The 23,323-nt window shown below is 57.7% G+C and overlaps 1 protein-coding gene across 2 annotated transcripts in view; it reads right to left on the bottom strand.

The window, feature by feature from the left end:
* Positions 1-18,635: 18,635 nt before the first annotated feature.
* The window catches only part of UBE3C (ubiquitin protein ligase E3C), a 109,983-nt gene continuing 105,295 nt past the window's right edge, over positions 18,636-23,323 (bottom strand). For both annotated transcript variants that reach the window (XM_069461294.1, XM_069461295.1), the window contains one exon: positions 18,636-19,696. In XM_069461294.1, the coding sequence (XP_069317395.1) occupies positions 19,526-19,696 (171 nt within the window). In that variant the 3' untranslated portion in view covers positions 18,636-19,525. The remainder of the gene's footprint in view (positions 19,697-23,323) is intronic.

Below are 23,323 nucleotides of genomic sequence, written 5' to 3'. Positions count from 1 at the left end.
ACAGACACCCACACCACAGACACCACAGACACCACACACACCACAGCCACACAGACAGACACAGACACACACCACAGACACCACAGACACAAACACCACACACAGACACAGACACACACACACCACAGACACACTCACACACACACACACACATGCCCCCACACCGCACACACACACCACAGACACCACACACACACCACACACACACAGACACACACACAACACACACACACACGCGCGCGCCTCCATACCGCGCACACACACACCACACACCACACACAGACACAGACACAGACACCCACACCACAGACACCACAGACACCACACACACCACAGCCACACAGACAGACACAGACACAGACACAAACACCACACACAGACACAGACACACACACCACAGATAATGCGTCACACACCACACACACCACACAAACACAAGAGCCAGTGGAGCTGAGGAGGCCTGAGAGCAGTGGGTGGGCTGTGTCCACGTCGTGTCCTGTTTGTGATGTGACACTGTCATTTTGCAGGAAACCGGACAAAGGCCACGTGGGGTCCGTGTAATTCTCACAGCCACACGGGACCCCGCTGACTGCAACACAGACGCAGCAGCCCACGCCAGCGTGAGCGTCCTGGGGCGGCCGCAGCGCATCACGGCGGAGGTTTGTTCCTCCCAGTTCTGGAGGCTGAGAGGCTGAAGCCAAAGTGCCAGCAGCTCTGTTCCTTCCAGAGCCCTCTGTGTCGGGCCGGTGGCACTCATGGCTCTGTTGTCACTTGGCGTCCTCCCTGCGGGTCTGCGTCTGAGTTTCCCTCTTTTTAAATTCTCCTCTCCCCAGCATCAGCCACTGGATTTGGGGTCCACCCCAGGGCGGCAGGACGCATCTCAACTGGTCACATTCGCAGTATTTCCCGACCGGCTCACATTCACGGGGCTTCCACGGATCTTTCCGGGGGACACGACACAGCCCCCGACAGCCAGTGTGATGCTCGCGTGCACCCCCAGGTCCTGCCGTCCGCCCCGAGGCTGCCTCCCACCGCCCACAGCAGCACGGCGGGCTCCTGGCCCTGCAGACCCCCGGCTCATTCTCAGGCTCGCAGACTTCGTGGATGAACAATGTGTGGCCTACAAGTGAGTGAGATGAAACGCATAGGCTGCTTTAATTAATGAAATATAAACTCATTTAAAATGTTACTGAATTTACAGAGATTTTGGGGTGTCTCGGAATGTTTCCTTCAATAAGTAACCAGATTATAATTATTTACTACTTGAGAGGCCAGGATAGATTTTGATGTTAGATGTGGTTCTGATACTCGCAGGACGGCCATCCCGCGCTGTGTCTATCAGTGTCACGGGGCTGACGCTGCAAACGCTCTGCAAGACCACGGGGCGTTTCGTGGTGGGCCTGGGGCCCGGAGACCTCGGCTGTGACCGATGGCCCGTCCTGGGCTGTGCTTGCCGGGAGGTGCCCCCGACGGGCAATTCCTCCTCAGCCTCTGAGCAAGACGTCCCGGCAGGTTCGATGCCAGGGACGTTACATAACCAGGGAGTTTCTCGCTGAAGTAGGTGCCCAGCCAGGGAGAGGCGTGTGGCGGAAATTACCTGGGACGTTCTCGGCAAAGCCCTAGGGGATTTCTGCTGGAATATGCGTCCGTGTTTTTTGGCTGAGCAGAAACTTCGCCTGAAATCTCTGGGGAATTCAGAGCTTGCCGTGGGGAGATGGAGAAGGGAACCCGCACGCGGGAACGCCCTTCACGTGGGTTACTGGCGGCGCCCTGCCGAGAGCGATGCGGTAATCAACAACCTCCACCAGCGAAAGGACTGAAAGGACCGGGCTGTGTGCGGGGCTCACGCCTGTGATCCCAGGTGGGAGGGCGGCTTGAGCCCAGGAGCTCACGACCAGCCTGGGTGACACAGAACCTGTCTCTACAAAAAAAGAAAAAGAAAAATTAGCCGGGCATGGTGGTGCATGCCTGTAGTCCCAGCTACTCGGGAGGCTGAGGCAGGAGGATAGCCTGAGCCCAGGAGTCTGAGGCCGCTGTGAGCTATGACAACACTGATGCGCTCTGGCCCAGGTGACAGGACACAGCAGCCCTGTCCACAGGTGACACGTCGGGCATTGGCCACCAGCTGGGCAGGTGCCTGGCACAACCTCCACTTCTCTGTTCCCATGACCCGCCGGCCCCCTCTGCTCCGAGGCTTCCTGCGTCCTTGGGCCGCGCCCTCCCGGCAGCCGGTGGCCAGGGGAACCGGCCAGCTTGGCTCCTGCCATTCCTCCGGAGAACACATTTGCATTTTCCCCGGGCGCTCCGGTTCCTGGACTCCGAGGGTGACAGTGGTGCAGTTTCCAGACACGGAGGAGGCGACAGCTGGGAACGGAAGCCTTTTCCGGCAGCCGTGTGTCAAGGCCGGCACCATAGCAGCAGCGTCAGAGCCTCCTGGCGCCCGGCAAACCTGTCTGCCTGCCCTCCCGGGGGCTCCCTCCCTGCCCCGGCCCTGGCCTTCCCTCACAGGCCTAACCTGAGCAAGCCCCCTCCTCGGCCCTTCCCCAGCCACGAGCCACCGCCCCTGGGCAGGGCGGGAGCTGGCGCTGCCTCCACTCGACACCACCCCTGAGAATAGCTCCCACACACCCCCGAGCCCGGGAGAGTCCTCCTGGGGATCCAGTGTGCGCTGATTCCGCCTCTGCCCCGGGACAGGCTCCCAGTCATTCAGTCATTTACACGCTAGCGCGAAAAAGCTGACGCTGCCATCTCATCCAGACAGAAGGGCCCATTCAGGGAAAAGGCAGGTCCATGGAGCGGGAGGAGCCGGGCATTTCTGGGAGAGCCGGTCTGGGTGGGGCATGGCACAGCCACCGGGTTCCCAGAGCAACACCTGGTGGTGAGGAGCCCTTGGGCAGGGCAGCAGGGGGGTGGACAGGAAGGCCCCCCCTGCAATCATTGGTTCTGCCTGCGGATTGCTCCTTCCAGGGGTTTGTGCTCACCCTCGGGGACACTACTTTCATGCTTTCCCCACGCCCTGTGCAGTGGCAGCCTTGTGGCCAGGGACCCACCGTCTGCCCTCTGTGTGCCCTGTGGCGTGTGTCCATCTTTCTCCCCAGCCGGCTGGGCGGGCAGGCGAACGCCGGCGTCCGTCTGGGGAACGGTCGGGTCTGGGACAGGATATGACCTCCAGGGCACTGAGCAAGCTCCTGCACCACGGTCGTGCCACGGCCAGTGGACCCCGCACAGCAGGCCCTTCACGAAGACAAGAAGAAGAATGTGGGACCCAGGGGGCTCCAGGTGGCGAACCCAGGGGGCTCCAGGTGGCCGACCCAGGGGGCTCCAGGTGGCCGACCCAGGGGGCTCCAGGTGGCCGACCCGCTTGGACTCCGGCGGTGGAAGCTGGCTTCGAGGGACTCTGTCTCCCAGGCTGTCAGCGGTGGGCTTGGATGGGGTCGCCCCGAGGCCTGCAGGGCCGGCCAGCTGTTCCTATGATGGAGTGTAGAGCAAGGCGTGTCGGGAAAGCAAGTCACGGCCACGGCCTCCCACGCGCACAGCCGCGTCTCTGGAGGACAAGCCCCCCGTCAGTCCATCCCTCGAGCCCCCACCCAGAGAAACCGCCTGCAGACCAGGGGGCTCCAGGCTCTCAGAACTGGACACCCCTCTTCATACAAAACTTTGTTTACGTGCTGCGGAGGGGCTTCTACTAAACTCGGTGCCTGGCAGATTCTTGTGCCTTGCTGGCGACTTCAAAATGTAAGCCAAAGCATTGCCCCCAAAGTGAGAATAAACGTTCCCATAAAAATATGAACATGTAAACAAAACTTTAGGCTCTGATCAGGTTGTGCAGTCAATATCGATTAAATGGGTCTCTGGGCTGGGAGGGACCTGGTCGCACAGCTTATCTGGGCTCTGCTGTCCTCGCGACCCGCCCGAGAGTGGCCACTCCCGGTGCCCACGGAGCCTGAGCTCACTGTCCTCCCACTCGGCGTGGCTGCCCGCCAGGCCCTGTGGCCGCTCGTCACCCCCGGCTCGGCGGGTCTCCAAGATGCGTTTCCCTGCAGAACTTCCTCCTCAGCATGTCCCAGGAAATACATACGATTTTCTGAATCCCAAGAAAATCAGCTGAGGAGTTGGTAAAATGGAAAAAGGATTATAATTCTCCTGCAAGAATCAGAATTTTACAGCCAACACGACGATACTGCTGGCTGAGGGTCCCCTGGCGTCGGGTCAAAAGCTGGCGCAGGAAGTGGCGGGCGTGGGGCCGGCGTGTCCGGGACAGGGCGGGGCGAGTGGGGAGACACTGTCACCTGCTGCTCACGGCCGTCCCTGTCCCTGCAGACGGCACCCACGGCGGCTGCACTGGACACCGTGGGGGGCCCTGGGTGTTCCAGGACACCACAGGCCCCGGGAGCACCCAGGTGGGCCGTTGCCGGGGGATCCAACCACCGCGGCCGCTCAGCACGTCTGCCGAGTTTTCCGGGTTTGAGCGTCGCCACAGGCTACGGATTCTCGGAAACGCCGCTGGCCTTAATATCCTTATTAAACAAAACTTTCTAGATCTCCACACATGACGAATAAAGAGCTTGAAAAATGTGGAAAGTACTTTAAGAAAGAGAATCTGTGTCAGAGCACAGTGGGCCACGCACTTATTCTCGCATCTTTTTAAGCAGAGACTTTGAGCGTGACCCTCTCACAGGGAGATGATTTATTCTCATTGCGGTCAGTCAATATTATGCAAACACAGGAAAGTTAAGTGTTGGAGGAAAACACAGACGGACTTATGATTTGGGGGATTTCTGATAACTCCAGAGAATTCTGGTTTCTCACTCCCGGATCCCGGAGATGACCTGCCAGAAGCTGAGATTCCAGAAGGGTCAGCCTGCTCCGCGCTACCACGGCCAGCCCACCTGGGACCCCAGGCCGGGTCTCCACCGCTGCCTGTCTGCCACCCGCTGCGGCTGCCTCAGGCCCCTCACTCCTCCCGCAGATGTGCCTGGGCCGGCGGGGCCTGGGGTGCAGGTGACGAGGACGGCCCCGCCAGGCAGGAGCATCCGCAGGTGGGGCCGACCCGAGAACAGGTGAACAGGTCACCGGGTCAGAAGGCGGTTGTCGGTGGCGTGGACATGGCAGCTGCGTTCTCCACCGTGGCCTGGGCAGCCCCGGGACGCAGGCGGGAGGAGGGGGGGCTCCCTGGCCGGGCAGGCAGGGGAGGCCGGGCAGGCGTAGGGCAGGCCGGGGGTCCCGTGCGGGGGAGGGCGGTGCTCCCGGCCTCGTTCTCCAGTCAGCTCTGTGGTCAGCTCTGGGCGCCGCCCCGCGAGTCCCGGCCACGGCCAGGGGCGCTGCAGACGCTGTGGAAGCCGTGAGAGACGATGCCATGAGGTCACAGAGTGAGGCTCCACCCGGCCGCACCGGCCCTGACTCACACCGGGCGGCGGCGCCAGGAGGAGCCTCCAGGTGAGTCACCCCCAGTCAGGCCCAGCTCCGGGGGGCAGAGGGGCAGCCAGGGGAGCCACGGCGGGTGCATGGATGCTCTGAGTCCCTTCCCAGCCACGCAGCTGCTGCTTAGGGTGAGCTGCCGCGGGCGGCTTCTAGAATCACTGTCCTGAATCCTTGCAAGGAGCCTGCACGGTGGGTACGCCACCTCCGTTTTACAGTGGGGAAACTGAGGCACGGGGAGGCCAAACTCAGAGCATGGATTCGCTCGATCTCCCGGTCCAGGCTGTGCTGTCTGCCTGCCCCTCCCGTCATGCCAACCCTGGGCCTTCGGTGTGGCCCACAGAGGGACACACAGAGGAACACTCAAAGGGACCGGCAGGTTCTAACTGCACAGCTCACCTCACCAGCCCCCTTCCCAGTGTGGCCGTGCCCCTGGGCGGAGTGTTCTAGAACCTGCAGGGGCTTTTCCATCCAGCCCCCAGGAGCTGCCCTTCCCTGCCTGCCCCTCTTCCTGGGGCCCAGGGTGCTCTCGGCCCCGCTAACCCTCAGCCCCCAAAGGCCTGGGGTCCAGGAAGCCCAGGACAGGGCTCTGAGCCGCCAGCCGGCGCACAGCCCTTTGTGTGCGGGTGGCGGAGGCCGCCGGGGCCTGTGGGGGCCTGGCGCCGACCTCTGACCTCCATCTTGCCCATCTGCGGACAGACGCGCTATTTATCTCTGCGAGAGTCTCTCGGAGGCCAAAGGCGGTGGAGCGACCTGCTCCAGGGGGGCCTTGCAGACTGTGGGGCGTTTTCTCTTCTCCCCAGGCCTGTCCCAAGCCCTGGTGGGAGAGCAGAGGTTTCTTCCTCCCAGCACGCGGCGGAGCACGGCCCCAGGGCTGGCGCCCACCGAGGGCTGAGCTCTTACCCTGCGGTGCCTCCCGGGCCGCGAGGCTCACCTCGGGCTGGGTGGTCCTCCCTCCTGGGTCCAAGGCACGCTGAGCACCCCACTGTCCCTGAAGGCCTCGGCCTTGCACCCTGGGCAGCTGCTCCTCTCTTGGTTGAAGGCGCCCAACTGCTAGCCCTGTGCCCGCTGCCCCTGTGGGGACATGGGGACAGAGAAACAGAGTGGCTCACCCAACAGTTGTGTGTCGGGAGGGAGGGGACCAGGTGGGGACATCTCGGCTCTGCCTGGCTACACAGCCAGGTTCTTCCCTGGCGACTCCAGCGGCAGCAAACCCTTGGCACACACCGCGGTGACCCCTTCTGTGCCCTCAGTGGGCAGCACCCATTGGCCAGGGCCATTTCCTGACGGCCCCGCGTGTCTGGGGGCAGCAGGTGGGACCCTCTGAAGTCCGTGCTGCAGCCTCGGCCTCCTGCAGCCCCCTCTGGGATGGGCCGGACCCCAGGGCTCCCGGTCAGGACCCGAACCCCAGGCTGTGCACCCCACGGCTCAGCCGCATCCTGGCAGTCCGGGAAGAACCGCAACCTCAGCACGTTCAAAACACACTCCTGGGATCCCCCCAACCTGCGGTAGCCAGTGCCTCTGGCCCGGGGCAGGGTGTGGTTCCCCCACAGGGAGGGCTCCTGACTCCCACCTGCCCCCAGGGTCCTGCATTTCCCTGTCACGCCGTGCCCGCCTCCCAGCCACAGCAAACCTTCCCTAGCTGTCCTCACTGCATCCTCACCTCCAGCCCACGGGGGCCAGCCAGGGACACAGGGAAGAGCTGTCTCTGTCCCCAGGCCACTCTGTGCTGACCTTTGTCCTCCGCACTTGGGGCTGTCTTAGGGTCTCGGTCTCTGGGGCCAGATGACATCTGCTGTCTGCCGACCGCTCTGCCCAGCAGGGTCCTGTCCTGCCAGGAGCCAGTCTTGACTTCCAGGCCCTGGCATGACCCAGAAGACGCCTGGGACGGCCAACTGTCCCCGAGAGGAAAGAGCTGTGGGTCAGGAGCCGCCTCCTGTGCTTCCCACCCTCTGCCGCCTGCTGCAGGCCCCAGGCCGGCCCGCGGGCAGCAACCGAGCTCCCTTCCCGGGCTCAGGCTGCTTCTGCGGCGGGCGGCGGGACAGCTGGTGTGTCTTTGGGCACCTTTGGGGACCCAGGGCTGTCAGATGAGACACAGGACGCCCTGCAAGGTGTGACTCTGGGACACGCTTGTGCTAACAGCTCTTATTCACTGTTTACCTGAAAGTCACATCTGAGACGCGCTGCCGTTTACCGGGGTGACCCCACCCACGCTGGCCCCAGAAGCCTCAGCCCACCGGCTGCTCCCGACTGCCGAACCCCTCAATTGGCCCCTGGGGAACGTGGCCGGCCTGTGGCCCTGGAAGCTGCAGCCCACGGCACAGGTGGGCAGCGACATGCTTCTCCCCCTTTGCACAGACCGCGGCGCACGCAGCATGGGCCACGGTCTCAAAAATGTAAATCACCCAAACTACGTCTTAAGTTCACTGAGGGATCAGACGTGCTCCGCAGTCCCACCCGCCTGTGTGAGGGCCGCCTGCCCATGACCACCAATGGTCACGTGTCTGAGAGTCCCCGGGTTCAGGGGAGACAGGCAGGAGGGGTGGGGGATGGGGACTGAGTCACAAGGACCCCTCCATTCTTTACGCTGTGCTCCCGGGGTGCTGTGGGTCTCTCCCGCTGCCTGCTCCGGTGTCCACAGCACACACAGTACACAACACACATAGTACACACAGCACACACAGTACATACAACACAGAGAGTACACAGCACACAGAGCACACAGCACACACTGCACACACAGTATACACAGCACACACAACACATGCAGTACACAGCACACGGAGCACACACAGTACACAGCACACAGCACACACTGCACACGCAGTACATACAACACAGAGAGTACACAGCACACAGAGCACACAGCACACACTGCACACACAGTACACACAGCACACACAGCACATGCAGCACACAGCACACGCAGCACACAGCACACAGCACATGCAGCACACACAGCACACAGCACATGCAGCACACACAGCACACAGCACACACAGTACATAGCACACATAGTACACACAGCACACGCAGCACATGCACTACACAGAGCACACAGAGCACACAGCACACGCAGCACATGCAGCACACACAGCACACAGCACACGCAGCACACAGCACACAGCACACACAGTACATAGCACACATAGTACACACAGCACACGCAGCACATGCACTACACAGAGCACACAGAGCACACAGCACACGCAGCACACGCAGTACACACAGCACACACAGCACACAGCACACACAGCACACGCAGCACACACAGCACACAGCACACAGCACACACAGCACACACAGCACACAGAGCACACACAGTACACACAGCACACAGCACACACAGCACACGCAGCACACAGAGCACACACAGTACACAGAGCACACAGCACACGCAGCACACACAGCACACGCAGCACACAGCACACAGCACACAGCACACACTGCACACGCAGTACACGCAGCACACACAGCACACGCAGCACACACAGCACACACAGCACACACAGCACACAGCACACAGCACACACAGCACACGCAGTACACAGCACACAGAGCACACGCAGCACACACAGTACACAGCACACACAGCACACACAGCACACACAGCACACGCAGCACACAGCACACAGCGCTGTGGGTGCCCAAGGCCCTGGGACGCTCCCTCTAGGAGGTGGACTCAGGCGCGGGCACTCTCCGCGCTGGGACCGTCTCTGGGGCCTTAGAGCTGCCCCCTCCCCCCAGCAGGGCGGCCAGGCTGGAAATGTCCTTGTGGTTCCCAAGTCCCTCAGAGCTGGGCGCAGGCCCGGGCGGGCCGAGTGAGCCAGGCGGGCGCGGCTGGACTGGCTGTGCCGAGCTGGCCGCCCGTGCGGGGCTGGTGCTGCGTGGCTCTCACGTCTGGGGCGCTTTGAATTCCCCTGGGAGCAGTGGGCGCCCGCGGCCCTGGTTTGCCCGTCTGCCCGAGCTGTCGGGGGGCTCCCTGAGTCCCCCCCGGACACGCGGCGCGCAGCCCTGGATGGCCACCACCCTGGCTGTGCTCACCTCCCGCGTGCTCCTCTCCTCTCCGGTCTCTCCCAACCCACTGCTGGACATGCAAACCTGCTCCTGGAAAGCCTCACCCCCCTTGAGCCCTCTGTAGCTCCCCAGTACTCTCCGAATGAAGCCCACACCACGCTGTCCCCAGGTCCGGGCTCCGCTTGGGGCGGGACAGGATTCGCTCTCAGTAAATATTTATTGCACAAATGGACAAATAGGAAACGGACCGGCCAGCGCGGTGGATTAAGGCGCAGACACAGGCGGCGGATGGAAACCGGCGGTGCGCGCTGTCGCCATCTGTGGGGTCCGCGGTCTTTGGCCCTGGAAGGACGTGAGCGCCGAGCGCCCCCGGGAGGAGAGCAGCCCTCGCGGCTGCAGAGCCGAGCGCGGGGCGTCCCCCCGACGCCGGGTGGGAAGCTCTGGGCCGGGTGGGAAGCTCTGGGCCGTCTCTGGGCTCTGACGCTGCCTCTGGGAGAAGAGGCTTCCGCGTCTACGCAGGCGCCGGCTGGGTCAGAGTTTCGGATGGGAAGGAGAGGTTGTAGGGTCAGCACCTCCCCGCCGCGGGGGCTGCGCACACACCCAACCCCCCTGCTGGTGTGGGACTCAGGCCTCGCCAGGCACCTGCGCGTCCCTGTGCCTGTCCCTGTGCCGCGGGGCAGCCGGCGAAGGCGCGGAGGGTTTCCCACAACAAGGCTCGAGAAACCCTTCGCTGTGTACATACACAACACGCACACAGAACACGGGTCCAACGTACACAACACGCACACAGAGCACGGGTCCAACGCACACAACACGCACGCAGAGCACGGGTCCAACGCACACAACACGCACGCAGAGCACGGGTCCAACGCACACAACATGCACGCAGAACACGGGTCTAACGTACACAACACACACAGAACACGGGTCTAACGTACACAACACACACAGAACACGGGTCTAACGTACACAACACGCACGCAGAACACGGGTCTAACGTACACAACACACACAGAACACGGGTCTAACGCACACAACACGCACGCAGAACACGGGTCTAACGCACACAACACGCACACAGAACACGGGTCTAACGCACACAACACGCACGCAGAACACGGGTCTAACGCACACAACACGCACGCAGAGCACGGGTCTAACGCACACAACACGCACGCAGAACACGGGTCTAACGCACACAACACGCACGCAGAGCACGGGTCTAACGCACACAACACGCACGCAGAGCACGGGTCTAACGCACACAACACGCACGCAGAGCACGGGTCTAACGTACACAACACGCACGCAGAGCACGGGTCTAACGTACACAACACGCACGCAGAACACGGGTCTAACGTACACAACACGCACGCAGAACACGGGTCTAACGTACACAACACGCACGCAGAACACGGGTCTAACGTACACAGCACGCACGCAGAGCACGGGTCTAACGCACACAGCACGCACGCAGAGCACGGGTCTAATGCACACAACACGCACGCAGAACACGGGTCTAACGTACACAACATGCACGCAGAGCACGGGTCTAACGTACACAACACACACAGAACACGGGTCCAACAGAGGCAGCAGCTGGAACAATCACGTCCCTGTAGGAGGGGTGGGGGGGAGGGGTTCGCTTGGGAAGAGCCTTTGACCCGCTTGTCCAAAGTTCCACTTTTTAACCGGGAAACTGAGGCCCAGAGAGGGCAAGTGGTGTAAAATAAAAAGATTTTAAAAATTAAAACCCTCAACAACGCAGCGTAGCAACTGATAACAATGATTTAAGGGGTGTGTGGGCCTGACCCCGGCACCTGCGGCTGTCACCTCGGCTGGCCAGGTGTTTGGGGTTCAGGGTCCCGGAGGGCCCGACGCCATCGCCAGTGTCTCACCAGAGAAGCTGAGGCTGGGCCAGCGAGGAAGGTCCCCGCAGGGCCGGTGACACTGACGCCGACGCTGACCTCCAGGACGGGAACAGGACACATTCCTGTGGTTTAAGCCGCCCAGTCTGTGGTCATTTCTCACAGCAGCCATGAAAACTACACGGGGACCGAACACACGCAGCTCCACTAGGACACAGCCTCTCACCCTCGCAGAGACCCCGTCACCCCAGCTGGCGGCCCTGGCCCCTCCGCCTGCCCAGGGCTGGGGACAGACAGGACAACCGCCCACCCGCCAGAGAGGGAGGCGGCAGCCGCCAGCCCAGCCTGGCTCCTCACACTCGGTGTCCGGTGTCGGAGAACCGGAGCCCGGCTCAGCCCTCCGCAAATTCGACCTTCCCTTCTAGAGGGGCGGAGCCCCCTGTCCAGGTGGGTCTGGTCCAGGCTGCAGGGGCCGCGCGGTGTCGGAAGGGCCCACGCGCCCGTCCTCGCACAGTCGCACCCGGCCGGGGCCTGCCGGCCTCGCGCGCACTGTCTGCCGCCGCGCCCACCCGGCCTGCCCCCAGTGCGACCCCAAACACTCGTCTCCCGCGGGACACCCCCTTCTCCCTGAGTGGGCAGCGGTGACTGCTCACTGCACTGGAGAGACGAGCACATTCTGAGTAGACTGTCGTCACCCCCGTGGGTCCTTCCAGGGGTGTCTGACGTGCCACTCTCAGACATATCCCCATGCCAAAGATGGGTCAGGGGTCTGTCTGTCCTGAACGGTGGTCCCGACGGTGGAAGGGCCTTCATTCTCAGAGGACGGGGGTCCCAGGGTGCGGGGGGTGGGGCCGCTGGGGGGGTCCAGGCCTCACCCTTGTCCCCCAGCCCAGCCAGAGGGCAGGAAGGCCTGTCCCACATGCACCGGCCACTCGTGGTCTGCCTGCGTCTGCTGCAGGACAGGACGAGGCCGCGCAGCCCCTCGGGGATCCCAGGCCCCTGAGCAGGAAGAGAGGGTGGGGGTGCGGGCAGCAGGGCGGGAGGCCACCCCAGCAGGCGGACCCCTGAGCCCCAAGGCAGGGGCCCCTGGGCTGCGGCTGCAGGAGCAAGACCACGCTGGAAGGCTCAGTAGAAACAAGTAAAAAGGAAACAGACTTGTCCAAAGATTAGACAAACCCGCTTCCTCACATGTTTGTCAGAACCTCCAGCTCCGGCCTTTGCTGTGAACCAGGAGCTTCGCCTGGCCCTGGAGGGGGCCGGCTGCCCGCAGGGGGGCCTCCCCCGGGTGCCCCAGAACCAGCGAGGAGGACAGGGCTGTGGCCTCACTCTCCGCCCCCATCTGCCTTCTCTGGGCACAGAATGAGATCGGCACAGTCTTCGGTTAACCACACGCCTCGTCCCCGTTTCTCCTGGGGACTGCCCTGGAGCCCAGCCCCACCCGCCCCGGACCCCCACGCAAGGCCGCGCCCCCTGCCTCACCCCTCGTCTCACCGACAAGCCCAATCGCACCTTCGTGCGCCCCCAAAAATTATGGTTTTTAATGTGAGCTGTTTTTAGGTTTATAAAAAGGGCATCGCGTCAGCCTTTTGGGACTTTGTCACTTGATGTGACTGAGGTTGCTCCGCATAGTGGGCCTTCTGTGTTGGCAGCTGTGCTGGGCCCTTCCCGGCGCTGGGCGCCTGGGTTGCTGCCAGGTCTCTGTCTTGGGAACGGTATTGCCAGGAATCCCACGTTTCCTGTTTCCTGGTGTCCCGGTGCGAGCGCTTCCCCTGGGTCACACCTCCGAGCTGCGGCACTCAGGGGAGGGACACAGTGGTCCTGCCAGTTTATGCACCCACTGGAAAAACACAGGATTCCGAGGCTCCCCATCCTCGTTAACAGTAAGATTTGACAATTTTTGTTAACTGAATGGGAGTCACATAGTATTTCATACTTTTATAAATTTCATTTTTTTTTGGTATTTCATAATCTTGATTTGCATTTCCCTGATCACTAATAATACCGAGAATCTCTTCTTGTCTATGTGTGGGTGTGTATATACATGTTGTTTTTCTTTGGAGGCAGAGTCTTGCTCTGTTGCCTGGGCTGGAGTGCAGTGGCGTCAGCCTAGCTCACAGCAACCTCAAACTCCTGGGCTCAAGCGATCCTCCTGCCTCAGCCTCCCGAGTAGCTGGGACTACAGGCGAGAGCCACTACACCTGGCTAATTTTTCTATTTTTAGTAGAAACGTCGTCTCACTCTTGCTCAGGCTGGTCCCGAACTCCTGACCTCGACCATCCTCCCATCTCAGCCCCCCAGAGTGCTGGGATCACAGGCGAGGGCCGCCGCACTTGGCCCACATTTTGTTTGTTCATTCGTCAGTGGGTGGCCATCGTTTCCCATCATTTGGCTCCTCTGAATGCTGCTGCTGCGAACATCTGCCTGCAAGTGTTTGTGTGGACACAGGTTTTTAGTTCTCTCTGGCATAAACCCGGGAGTGGAACTGCTGGTTCACACGGCAACTCTGTGTGCAACTAGAGAATCTAAGGCAACGCATTTTACACTTTAAAACGTCTATTGAAAGGACTGCTTTACATTCCTATCACTTTCCTAGCCACATTGGAAAGAAGCGGCGCAGCAGGACAACGCTGCTGACCCTGTGAACAGACGGAAATCCCAGGTGGAGCTGCACAGCGTGCAGCCTGTAGGGGGCAGCAGGGCACAGACGGCTTTCCCGAACGTCACCTGTCGGGATGCGGACGCTCACTCCTGACCACTAGATGGAGCCTGCTCCCTGTCCAGGACGTGGTTACCAAGCAACTGAGACAGCCCCGGGCGGCAGCGCCCTGACAACCTGCTCCCGGCACCCCACTCCTTCCTCGCTCCCCGCACAGTATCTGGGCCCAGTGACCTGACCGAGAACCTGAAACTTGGGGTTAACTTAAAATTCATCCTGCTTATTAGCAAAACCTTCACAGAGCAAATCCATTCACTTAACAAGTATTGAACACCTACTCTAGGTGCCTGGTCAACAGCAATTTATTTACTAAACAAATTTCTGTCCTCATGAAAGTCATACTCCAGTGGAGTGGGGAGAAAGAAAGTAATACACGACCGAGATGCATCGCGAATCAGCCCGAGGTCAGCGCTACAGAGACAGATGCACATGCTGGAGACGGACAGGCTGCAGCAGGGGGTGGGGACACTGAGCAAAGGCCTGCCTGAAGAACAGGAGGAAGCCCCCCAGAGTGCCCACGCAGACAGCACGGGCAAAGGCCCCAGGACGGGGGAGGGTGAGGTCAATGCCAGCACCACATAGGGCCTCAGCTCTCCTGGACTCGGGGGCACCGGAAGGTCCCGCCCAGAGGAGTGGCATGGACTTAGGGTCAAGGACTACTTTGGCACTGGGCAAGGGACAGAGGATGGAGAAACTTCACTGCAAATCCAGGTAAACACAAGGCGATGGCTCGGCACAGACAGGTGGCAGAAAGCCTCTGGGATTCCATTAGGAGGCTCTGTCACGTGGTAGTTGGGGGCTGGGAGAAGGGGCAGGGACCACCAAGTGTGGCCCAGGGTGTGTGTTAGCAGGTCAGCTGTGACGGCCACGCTGCCTACAAAGCCAGTGCCTAACCCAGCCGGAGCGGCGTCTGGGCTGCTCTTGGCCTCTGGAACCCGAGCCCAGGGGCTGTGCCAGGCCCCGGCAGTGTGGTAGGACCTGAGCCCCTGACCCTGCAGGGAGCCCTGCGTAGCACAGTGGCAGCTGGAGGTGGCAGGCCGGGAGCTGTGGGCATCGGGACCTCCTGTGACACCAGAAAAAAATTCTGGCTCATCCGTCAAGATGCCCTGCATCCCCCGCCCTGGAAGCCCTCAGCACTGAAAAGGACTTCTTGAAGACCGTTTTCCAAGTCACCCGGGAAGGATTATCTAGGACACATTTACAACACGGACTTACAAACCCCCATCCCTGAGGCCCGGTCACCTCCAGTGAGGTTTGGTGCAGCCTCTTCTCAGCGACAGCCAAACCACAGGTGGCTCAGGTCCGTGTGGACCACGGCCACCCACAGTGACAGCTGGTTTCCCAGCTCCAAGGGGCCGGGGACCACACTGGCTGCGCTTCGGACGTTTCTTAAAATAACAAACGTGGTGGCCCCCAAAGAGATGGGTCCACATCCTGACCCCCAGAAGCTGCAAATGAGGCCTGATTTGGAAACGGGGTCCCTGCAGCAGTCACTGGGGACCTTGAGACGAGGTCATCCCGGGTGACCCAGGAGGTGCCTGAAGCAAGCCGAGGATGAGACACAGACAGAGGCGGTGGCGACGTGACCAGGGAGACAGAGGCTGGGGTGAGGCTGCCACAAACCAAGCGATGCCAGCAGCCACCAGACGCTGAGGAGACAAGGATCCTTCCCAAGAGTCCCCAGAGGGAGTGTGGCCCTCTGACACCTCCACTGCAGACTGCTGGCCCCCAACACTCCCCAGAGGGTAAACGCCGCCTGTGTTCCACACCCCCAGCCTGTGGTGATTTGCTACGGCAGCTGCAGACAGCGAAGACCACCACACGGCACCCATCTCTTGCACCACCCAACTTCCGGCCACACCCAGGCAGGGATGCTCGTCAGTCACGCACCTGCCCTGAGCTTTGAGGGTGTGACGCTCCCTTCCTGGAGGGGCCTCCCAGCTGCAACCCGGCAGTTCAAGGAGACGCGAGACCTCACACTGCTAGGAAGTCTCAGAGACGATCCCGCCAGTGCAATTCTTTGGGTGACTCGGTATTTGGACAACGCCAGGGAACAGCATCAGCAGCTTGTAACTGCAACGACCGCTAACTCGCACTGTGATTTCTGAAAGGCTTTCTTTCCATTCCCAACGTAGCGAGCCGAGATCGCCATTGTACGCTGGTTCTGAGGTTTGGAGGAGAGCTCCCGCCACCTGCCTCGGCCGCCCCGACCCTCCAGAGCGGGCAAAGCAGCAGTGGAGGTCCTCGGGGTCCCAGCAGCTGCTGCCTACACAGGCAGGTACGTCGGAGTTTCTTTCTGCTCCATCCAGAATAAAAGCAAAAGGCAGGTCGGGTGCGGTGGCTCACGCCTGTAATCCCAGCACTCTGGGAGGCCGGGGCAGGACTGCCTGAGCTCAGGAGTTCAAGACCAGCCTGAGCAAGAGTGACACCCCACCTCTACTGAAACTAGAAAAGTCTGCCAGGCATCGTGGTGGCACCTGTAGTCCCAGCTACTCGGGAGGCCGAGGCAGGAGGATCCTTGAGCCCAGGAGTTTGAGGCTGCTGCGAGCTGTGATGACACAACTGCACTCTACCCAGGGCGACACGTATCTATGACAACTTGCCCAATAAAGCAATCATGTCATGGAAGTTGCCTCTTTGCAACCTTGCCTCGCCCAGGCGTGGGCCGGGGCTGAGGCGTGCGCGGCGCGGCAGTCCATCTCTGCAACCAAGCGCAGGGCACCCTTCAACACGAACATGGACGGGAGAAAAACGCACAAAAAAAAGATAAGAGCGTTTACAGTTTGCTGTTTTCTGCCTCCGTCCGCGAGGAAAAAGTAGTGATGTTGCCTTTATAGTGCAAAACTTATCATCTTAGCGCAAGACTTACTTTCTGGAAGCAGAGCGCCCTGTGCCGTCAGTGCGTTTTCCCACCGGCACCTGCTGGTCGCCTCTTTAGGTCACCAACTCCGGCCAACACCCGAGCACCGGGAAAAGCCCCGAGCTGACGCCAGTGCGCCCAAGCGCAGAGCTCAGCAACTCGCCCCGTCCGGGGAGTCCGGGTGTCTCCCACCGAGACAGCGTCCCAGGGAAGCTCCCCCCAACGCCGCACGTGGGAGGGCGGCGTCACCGGCACCGGCACCGGCACCGGTGCTGGCTGCAGCGCGTTCCGACCGGGAGCAGGTGGACTCGGAAGAGCCGAGTCTGGTCCACGGCACCTCTCGCCTCCTTGGGAAGTTTCCACAGGAGTAACCAACCCCGCCACGGCCCTTGCTGTGCCCACCGTCCCACAGCTGGAGACCCCTGTCCCCAGCACGGCTGTGAGGAGGGCGGGCCGCAGGCTCGGTGCCGGGCAGGGACCGCACCGCTTGCCTCCAAATGCTGCGCCGAAGCGCACGCCGCGGCGTGGACCTCGTGGGCTGGCAGCGCTGCCTCAGTGGGCCCAGGACGCAAAGCGATCACCTGAGGCAACAGCTGGTGAGACGTATCCGTAGTAACCGCCCCCAACCTCAACCTTCAGCTTTGAGCACAAAATTACCAGAAGAAAGAAAAAGTAGGAGAAAACGGAGAAAAGAGTAAACAAAACAAAGAAGAAAGAATCTTCCCCTAGGAATTTTTCTCAACTTAATGCCAAACCCGAGGAGAGGCCTGGGACACCACCCGTGACGAGGATTGTGCCTCCCCGGTGTCAGACACTGCGCGGTGGGGCTGAGGCCGCCAGCAGGACCCGGCAGCTCCGCCCAGTTCAGACGACGGGGAACTGGATTCTGAACTCGCATCGGCCACCTCACTGCTGTGTCCACGGACGCCATCAGACCTGCGGTACGACCAGGTCCTATTCGGAAGCCGCGGTTTTTCTAGAGCAGGATGTAACTGATTACAGTGATCTGGGGTAGGACTCCAACACAATCTTGGGGGAAAAAAACATTTAATGCAAATATTTAGCCATTAGAACATCCAAATAAATAAATAAGCTCAGAATCGTTGCGGAACCACACATAAGTGTAACTGCCAATCTCTTTTCAGTTCCAGATATTCCATTTCCAAAATATTGGTAATAAAATATACAAACTAAGAAGATATAGAACATTCAACATAAAACAATCTATAATAAAAATAAAGCCAAAGACAAACCCTAATTATTTTATTTCTGTATATCAAGACTACAAAGAGCATTTAAACACTTAATTTGTTATTCAAATTCAGAAATTATACATTTCATTTTGATAATGGTCATTGTCTTAAAAGTGTCATTCGGTTCCCCACATTTAAAGTGTATTGCTAATGACGGCCGGTCACCTGCGGCAGCCCCAGAGCCCCAGTGACAGCGAAACCCGAGACAGGAGAGACAGCGAGGTTCCGACCCGCAGCATCAGCACAGCTCTGCTCCCGTGGCCGAGGCGCTGGAACGTTTTCTGTTCTTAGAGACTAAAATCACCCAGCAACAAGTCAGGTCTTGATAAAGTGCCTCATTACAAGAATCGCCCCACGCTCCTCCTCCCCGACATGCACCAGGGACTGTCCCGTCTTCGTGTCAAAGCAGCACCAGGAGCAGAGGGCGCCGAGCACGGAGAGCCGCCCGGGATCTCCAGGAGGGCCGCGGCGCGGCCGGGGCGAGGAGGGGCGAGGAGGGGCGAGGAGGGGCGAGGAGGGGCGAGGAAGGAGAGTGCGTGACGGAGAGGCCCGGCCCGGCAGGCACTGGGACAAAGATGCAGCCGCCACTTTAACAGACACCACAGTGTCTGTCCTCCCACAAGTCACCGGGTACTGTGGGTGACACGGACGTGGTCGGAGCTGGGCTGACCCTCCTCCTCTACCTCCCCCGCACGCTCTCCAGGCACAGAGCTGAGAAAGAAACAGAACAGTGAGTGAAGCCCCCTCACGCCCACAGACAGTGACCCCCAAGCCCTCGTACGCAGGTCCAGGTCCGGGGGGGCACCGGGGGTTACCAGCACTGCTGGCCTCAGGGCGGGGAGGTGGCTTAGAAAGCGCAGATGAAAATCACCATCGCCAGCTATTTTCCAGACCTAACCACTTTGGGAAAAGGCAGCAGAAAAAAGAAACGCCTTCAGTATTAACAATCAGGCTTGTAAACAATCCACCCCGCGAGCAGCAGAGGCCCCGTCTGCCTCTCAGCCCCGACCCTGCGTCTGCCGCCCGCGGCCCAGGCCGACCGCAGCAGCTGTGGCCCCGGAGCCCCGACCCCATCGCAAAGCCAAAGCTTTGTCTTTGGTTATTCCACTCCATTGCCACTGGTCTAAAACTGTGCTCTTCCTGGCAAAATCACTGAATTAGCCACATGGCACATAACATTTATTATTCTAAGTTATTGGAGAAGCAATGTCCATCTAAATAAGTGACCACATCATAATAAAAATCACTGACAGGATGGAGGGAGGGAGGAATGCCAGAAGGGAGGGGCCCGGGAGAGCCGTGGCGGCCGTGCACCCCCGTGGCTTGGGCAGGCGCCGCTGGCGGAGGCCGCTCGGTTTCTCTGCAGAGGGTCGGATCCCGCGTCAGCGTGAGCTCAGCTCAGCTCAAAGCCAGCAGCACACTCGATGGCGTACAGAAGTTTACTTCGCAGAAGCGTCTCGTCGTAGAACTCGGGCAGCTTCAGCAGGTTCATGCAGGTGCTGGCCGTGGGGAGCCGCTCGAGGTCAGAGCCGCCGTTGTGGATGCAGAACGCAGGGTACAGCTCCTGGAAAACAGCCCGCGGCACGCACAGGAAGTGGCTTTGACAAACACCGCTTATGAGAATTGTAGAAAGCACACACGCTTTCCTTGCTTTGATCAGTAAAAAGTTAACTGTTGCAGTCATTTCCCCAAAACCACATTTGCTTTTTAAAAAATTACACTGACAACTTAGCTCTAAATGACATCAAATATTGTGCGTTCACTTCTTCAAATGAACCTCATTTTGTAGATTTCACTTAGGAACTATGTATATGAACCAACAAAAAAACAAAATAAATCTAATTAAAATGGGAGAAAAAAGCAATCTCTAGCCATTGAAAGCAAAATGAAATAAACGCATATATTTATTGGTGACTTAGTCATATAGGAACTATTTCAAGTGTATTAGAATCACAAAAGACTCTTAAACTGTTTTCAGAAATGCTATCATAATAAATTATTGGTATTGCTGTTCTAAACTCACAAAGTATTACATACAACCATTATAAAACTAAATGTTATAAAACTACAATTTTTAGGATCCTCCAACTTACTGGATCAACCAAAGGAGCTAACAGGAATCAAGATTACCTCTGGTAAAAAGAAGACCCTAATATAAAGTCAAAGAAATAAAACCACATCAACCTAAATTTGAATAGAAAACCTGAGCTTGAACTCGTGATCAATTCTTCTCTTTTCTCCGTCCACTGAAAAGGCCCAGAAACGATGATGGCCGGGCGGCAACAAGCAGAGCCCGTTTTGGGGCTGCGGTTTCCTGGGTCCCCTTTCTCAGTGACAGGAACTGGGGCTCCCGGGGAACCTCTGAGCCCCGGGTGGCCAGGACGTGTGCCAGCAAGTGCCAACGTCCTGTTGTTCCAGCCCACAGGAAGCAAACCCAGACCACCTGGGTCGGGTTAAAACTCTCAAGAGAACACCGGACGGAGAGCCCCCTGCCCAAAGGTGTGGCGATTAGGGTATGAAAAAGAATAACTGCAATGGACTGAAACACATCAAATGTTAAAGCCCATGACTTCCCAATGATAATAAAGGAAACAAAACTTACCGGTTTTGGTACCAGTTTACTCCAAGAAAAAAAAAAGTCAAAAGAAGAAAAACAAAGAGAAAAGAAAAAAAAAAAAAAGGTAGAAAAAAAACTTATTGGTTGGCCTTTGGAAGATGCTAGTTAATCTACTCATGATTCTGAAAACTGGTAAATAAAAAATAATCAAGATGTATTCTAGCCTTCCTGTAAAACCTACTCCTCAGGGTAACCACATAGTTGATGAGAAAAAATGAAGTTTTCCTTTATAGAAAATTTCAGCTACTAAATGATAAAACGACATAACTGGAATATGCCTGTTCTGTAACCACATTTAAAGAATGGCGCAGGCCGAGGTGCTGAATGACGGCTGAAACCCAGGGGTGCAGGAGTGACAAGGACCCACCCGGCACTGAGGGGGACCCACGGCCTCAGGTCTCGCACACTGATCGAGGACATGAAACGTATGCTACGTTAGGAGACCCCTAACTAGCAGCTGATAAGATACACAAAGCAGCAACCCAGCTCTTCCATTAATTAAATGACAAGGCCAAGCCCAGGGAGGCAGGACGCCCACAGGGACGGAAGACACACACAGCCGAGCACAGTGCATGGAATGCAGCCCGTCACACCTGAACCTAAGAAAGATCACCAGGGAAACCTGAGCGTTGATGGCATTACGGAATTGATGTTGTTTTTTAGATGTGATAGTGACACTCTGGCTATCTTTTAAGGCACGGTGTAAAAATTCTCACCCCTGTGTGGCAGGTACCCACCACCCTCCTCCCCTTGCCATGAAAAACCAGTGATACCAGCATCTTAAGCACCCTTACACCGAGATTCAAAGCACAGACGGGAAAGCACGTTCTCCCTTCCCCTATCTTTTACAATATAAAATGCTAGCACACCATACACACTGTCCTGCCTGTGACTTCCCCTGTGAGGAGCGGCCTCGCTCACACGCCAGGCAGCAGTGGTCCCTGCACGTGTGCAGTGCAGTGTGTTGACGGGCACCTGGGTCTTCTCGGCGTCTAGGAACAATGAAGTAATGAAGGACTGTGTACGCAAGTCCACGACTGTGCAAATACACCCACAGCCGAAACTCCTAACTGTCAGGCATTGATAAATGCAGACGTAGGCACGAGATCTATGGATGTGTCAGTCCTTTGATAGTTACAAACAACCAGTGACTGCACTTTCCTCCTATACGCAAACATCATTAGCTACTTGCCTCAAATTTGAGATACAAGAGATGTGATTTATGTGCTCCCTTCCAACAGGAAAAAAATGAAGTGCAGATTGGCCTTAATCTGCTTGCTCACCCAGCCGGTGTGGATTACTATCTGGCACGGATTTCAGAGATCTATCTAGTTCAACTCCTCACTGCACATGTGTAGAGAAAGAGGCCTGGAGCTCGAAACGGTGGGTCCAGTGCAGAACCTGGCGGGCGGTTCTCCCGCGGTGCTGTGACTAGCAGACCAACCGCACTTCACGCCAGGCGCGAAGGTCAACTGTGGAAGTCACACTTCCTCCTGAGTAACCCCACCCCAGGCATCACTGAGCATAACTCTTTGGGAGGGACAGGCAGCCCCAGCAGGAGGTTTTACACGTCCCTGCCCGAGGCCCGGCACCTCTGCGCAGGGACAGCACCCTGACGGTCAGAGATGCAGACAGTAATTCCTGCACAAGGATGCTCACGGCACCCTAAGGAAGAAACAGCTGTAAACAACTAGTAAAAAACAGCAAGTAAAATGTGGTAAATTCATATGATGGGACATTATGAAATTTATTAACAGTATTTCAAAGAATATTTAAGACGAGGAAAAAATGATCCTTATGCAATGTTGACTGAAAAAGGCAGCCTAAAAAATTGAACATAGGATACAGCTAAAATTATATTTAAAAACTATGCATGACTACATTAACATACTCATATGTATAGATACGGATACAAACACAGTCATAAAAGGAAGGAAACATAAGAACAATAATGGTTAGATGGGAAAGAATATAGATTTTTTTTTTCCCTTTCATATACTTAATCACCAGTATCTTTATGATGGAGGCAAAACACACAGAGAGACCACAAGATGCTACAAAGAGTCTTATATTGTGCTTCTTCTATCAACCTCTAGATCTCTCTACTTTCAACTATAAACTTCATTTAAAAAAAAAAACGTGGCATAACGTGCTAAAAACCACCGTTTTTTTTTCTAGTTATAGTTTATATGCTGCTTTAAATCTCTCATAAAAATGTTAGAACAGGAACCAACGGAGAACCAGAAAGAACATTTATTACATTTATTATTCAGCATTCTGAGTACATGAGGGCAGTAATTTTCTCAAATGCTTAACTAAACTAAAATGGAAGCATCAAATTTTGAAACAGAAAAGGATTTCTGAAGGCAGGGGCCAGTGAGGGCTGGCAAAGCTTTGGGGTAAATGGGAAGCTTGAAACATATTTTGTAGTTAAATGCCACATTTTAGTGGTTCTTTCCTAATGCTAATTGAATTTCCTACTTGGAGTCTTAAAAGTAAAAAAATGAAGTTTTTCACTGAAGTCTGAGTCAAGGGCACCATTTTGTGCATAATTAAATACAGTACAACGGGAAT

This window comes from Eulemur rufifrons, chromosome 29 (assembly GCF_041146395.1).
Source record: "Eulemur rufifrons isolate Redbay chromosome 29, OSU_ERuf_1, whole genome shotgun sequence".
Taxonomy (NCBI): Eukaryota; Metazoa; Chordata; class Mammalia; order Primates; family Lemuridae; genus Eulemur; species Eulemur rufifrons.
The sequence above is the reverse complement of the archived record's forward strand: the minus strand, read 5'-3'. Positions and strand labels throughout refer to the sequence as shown.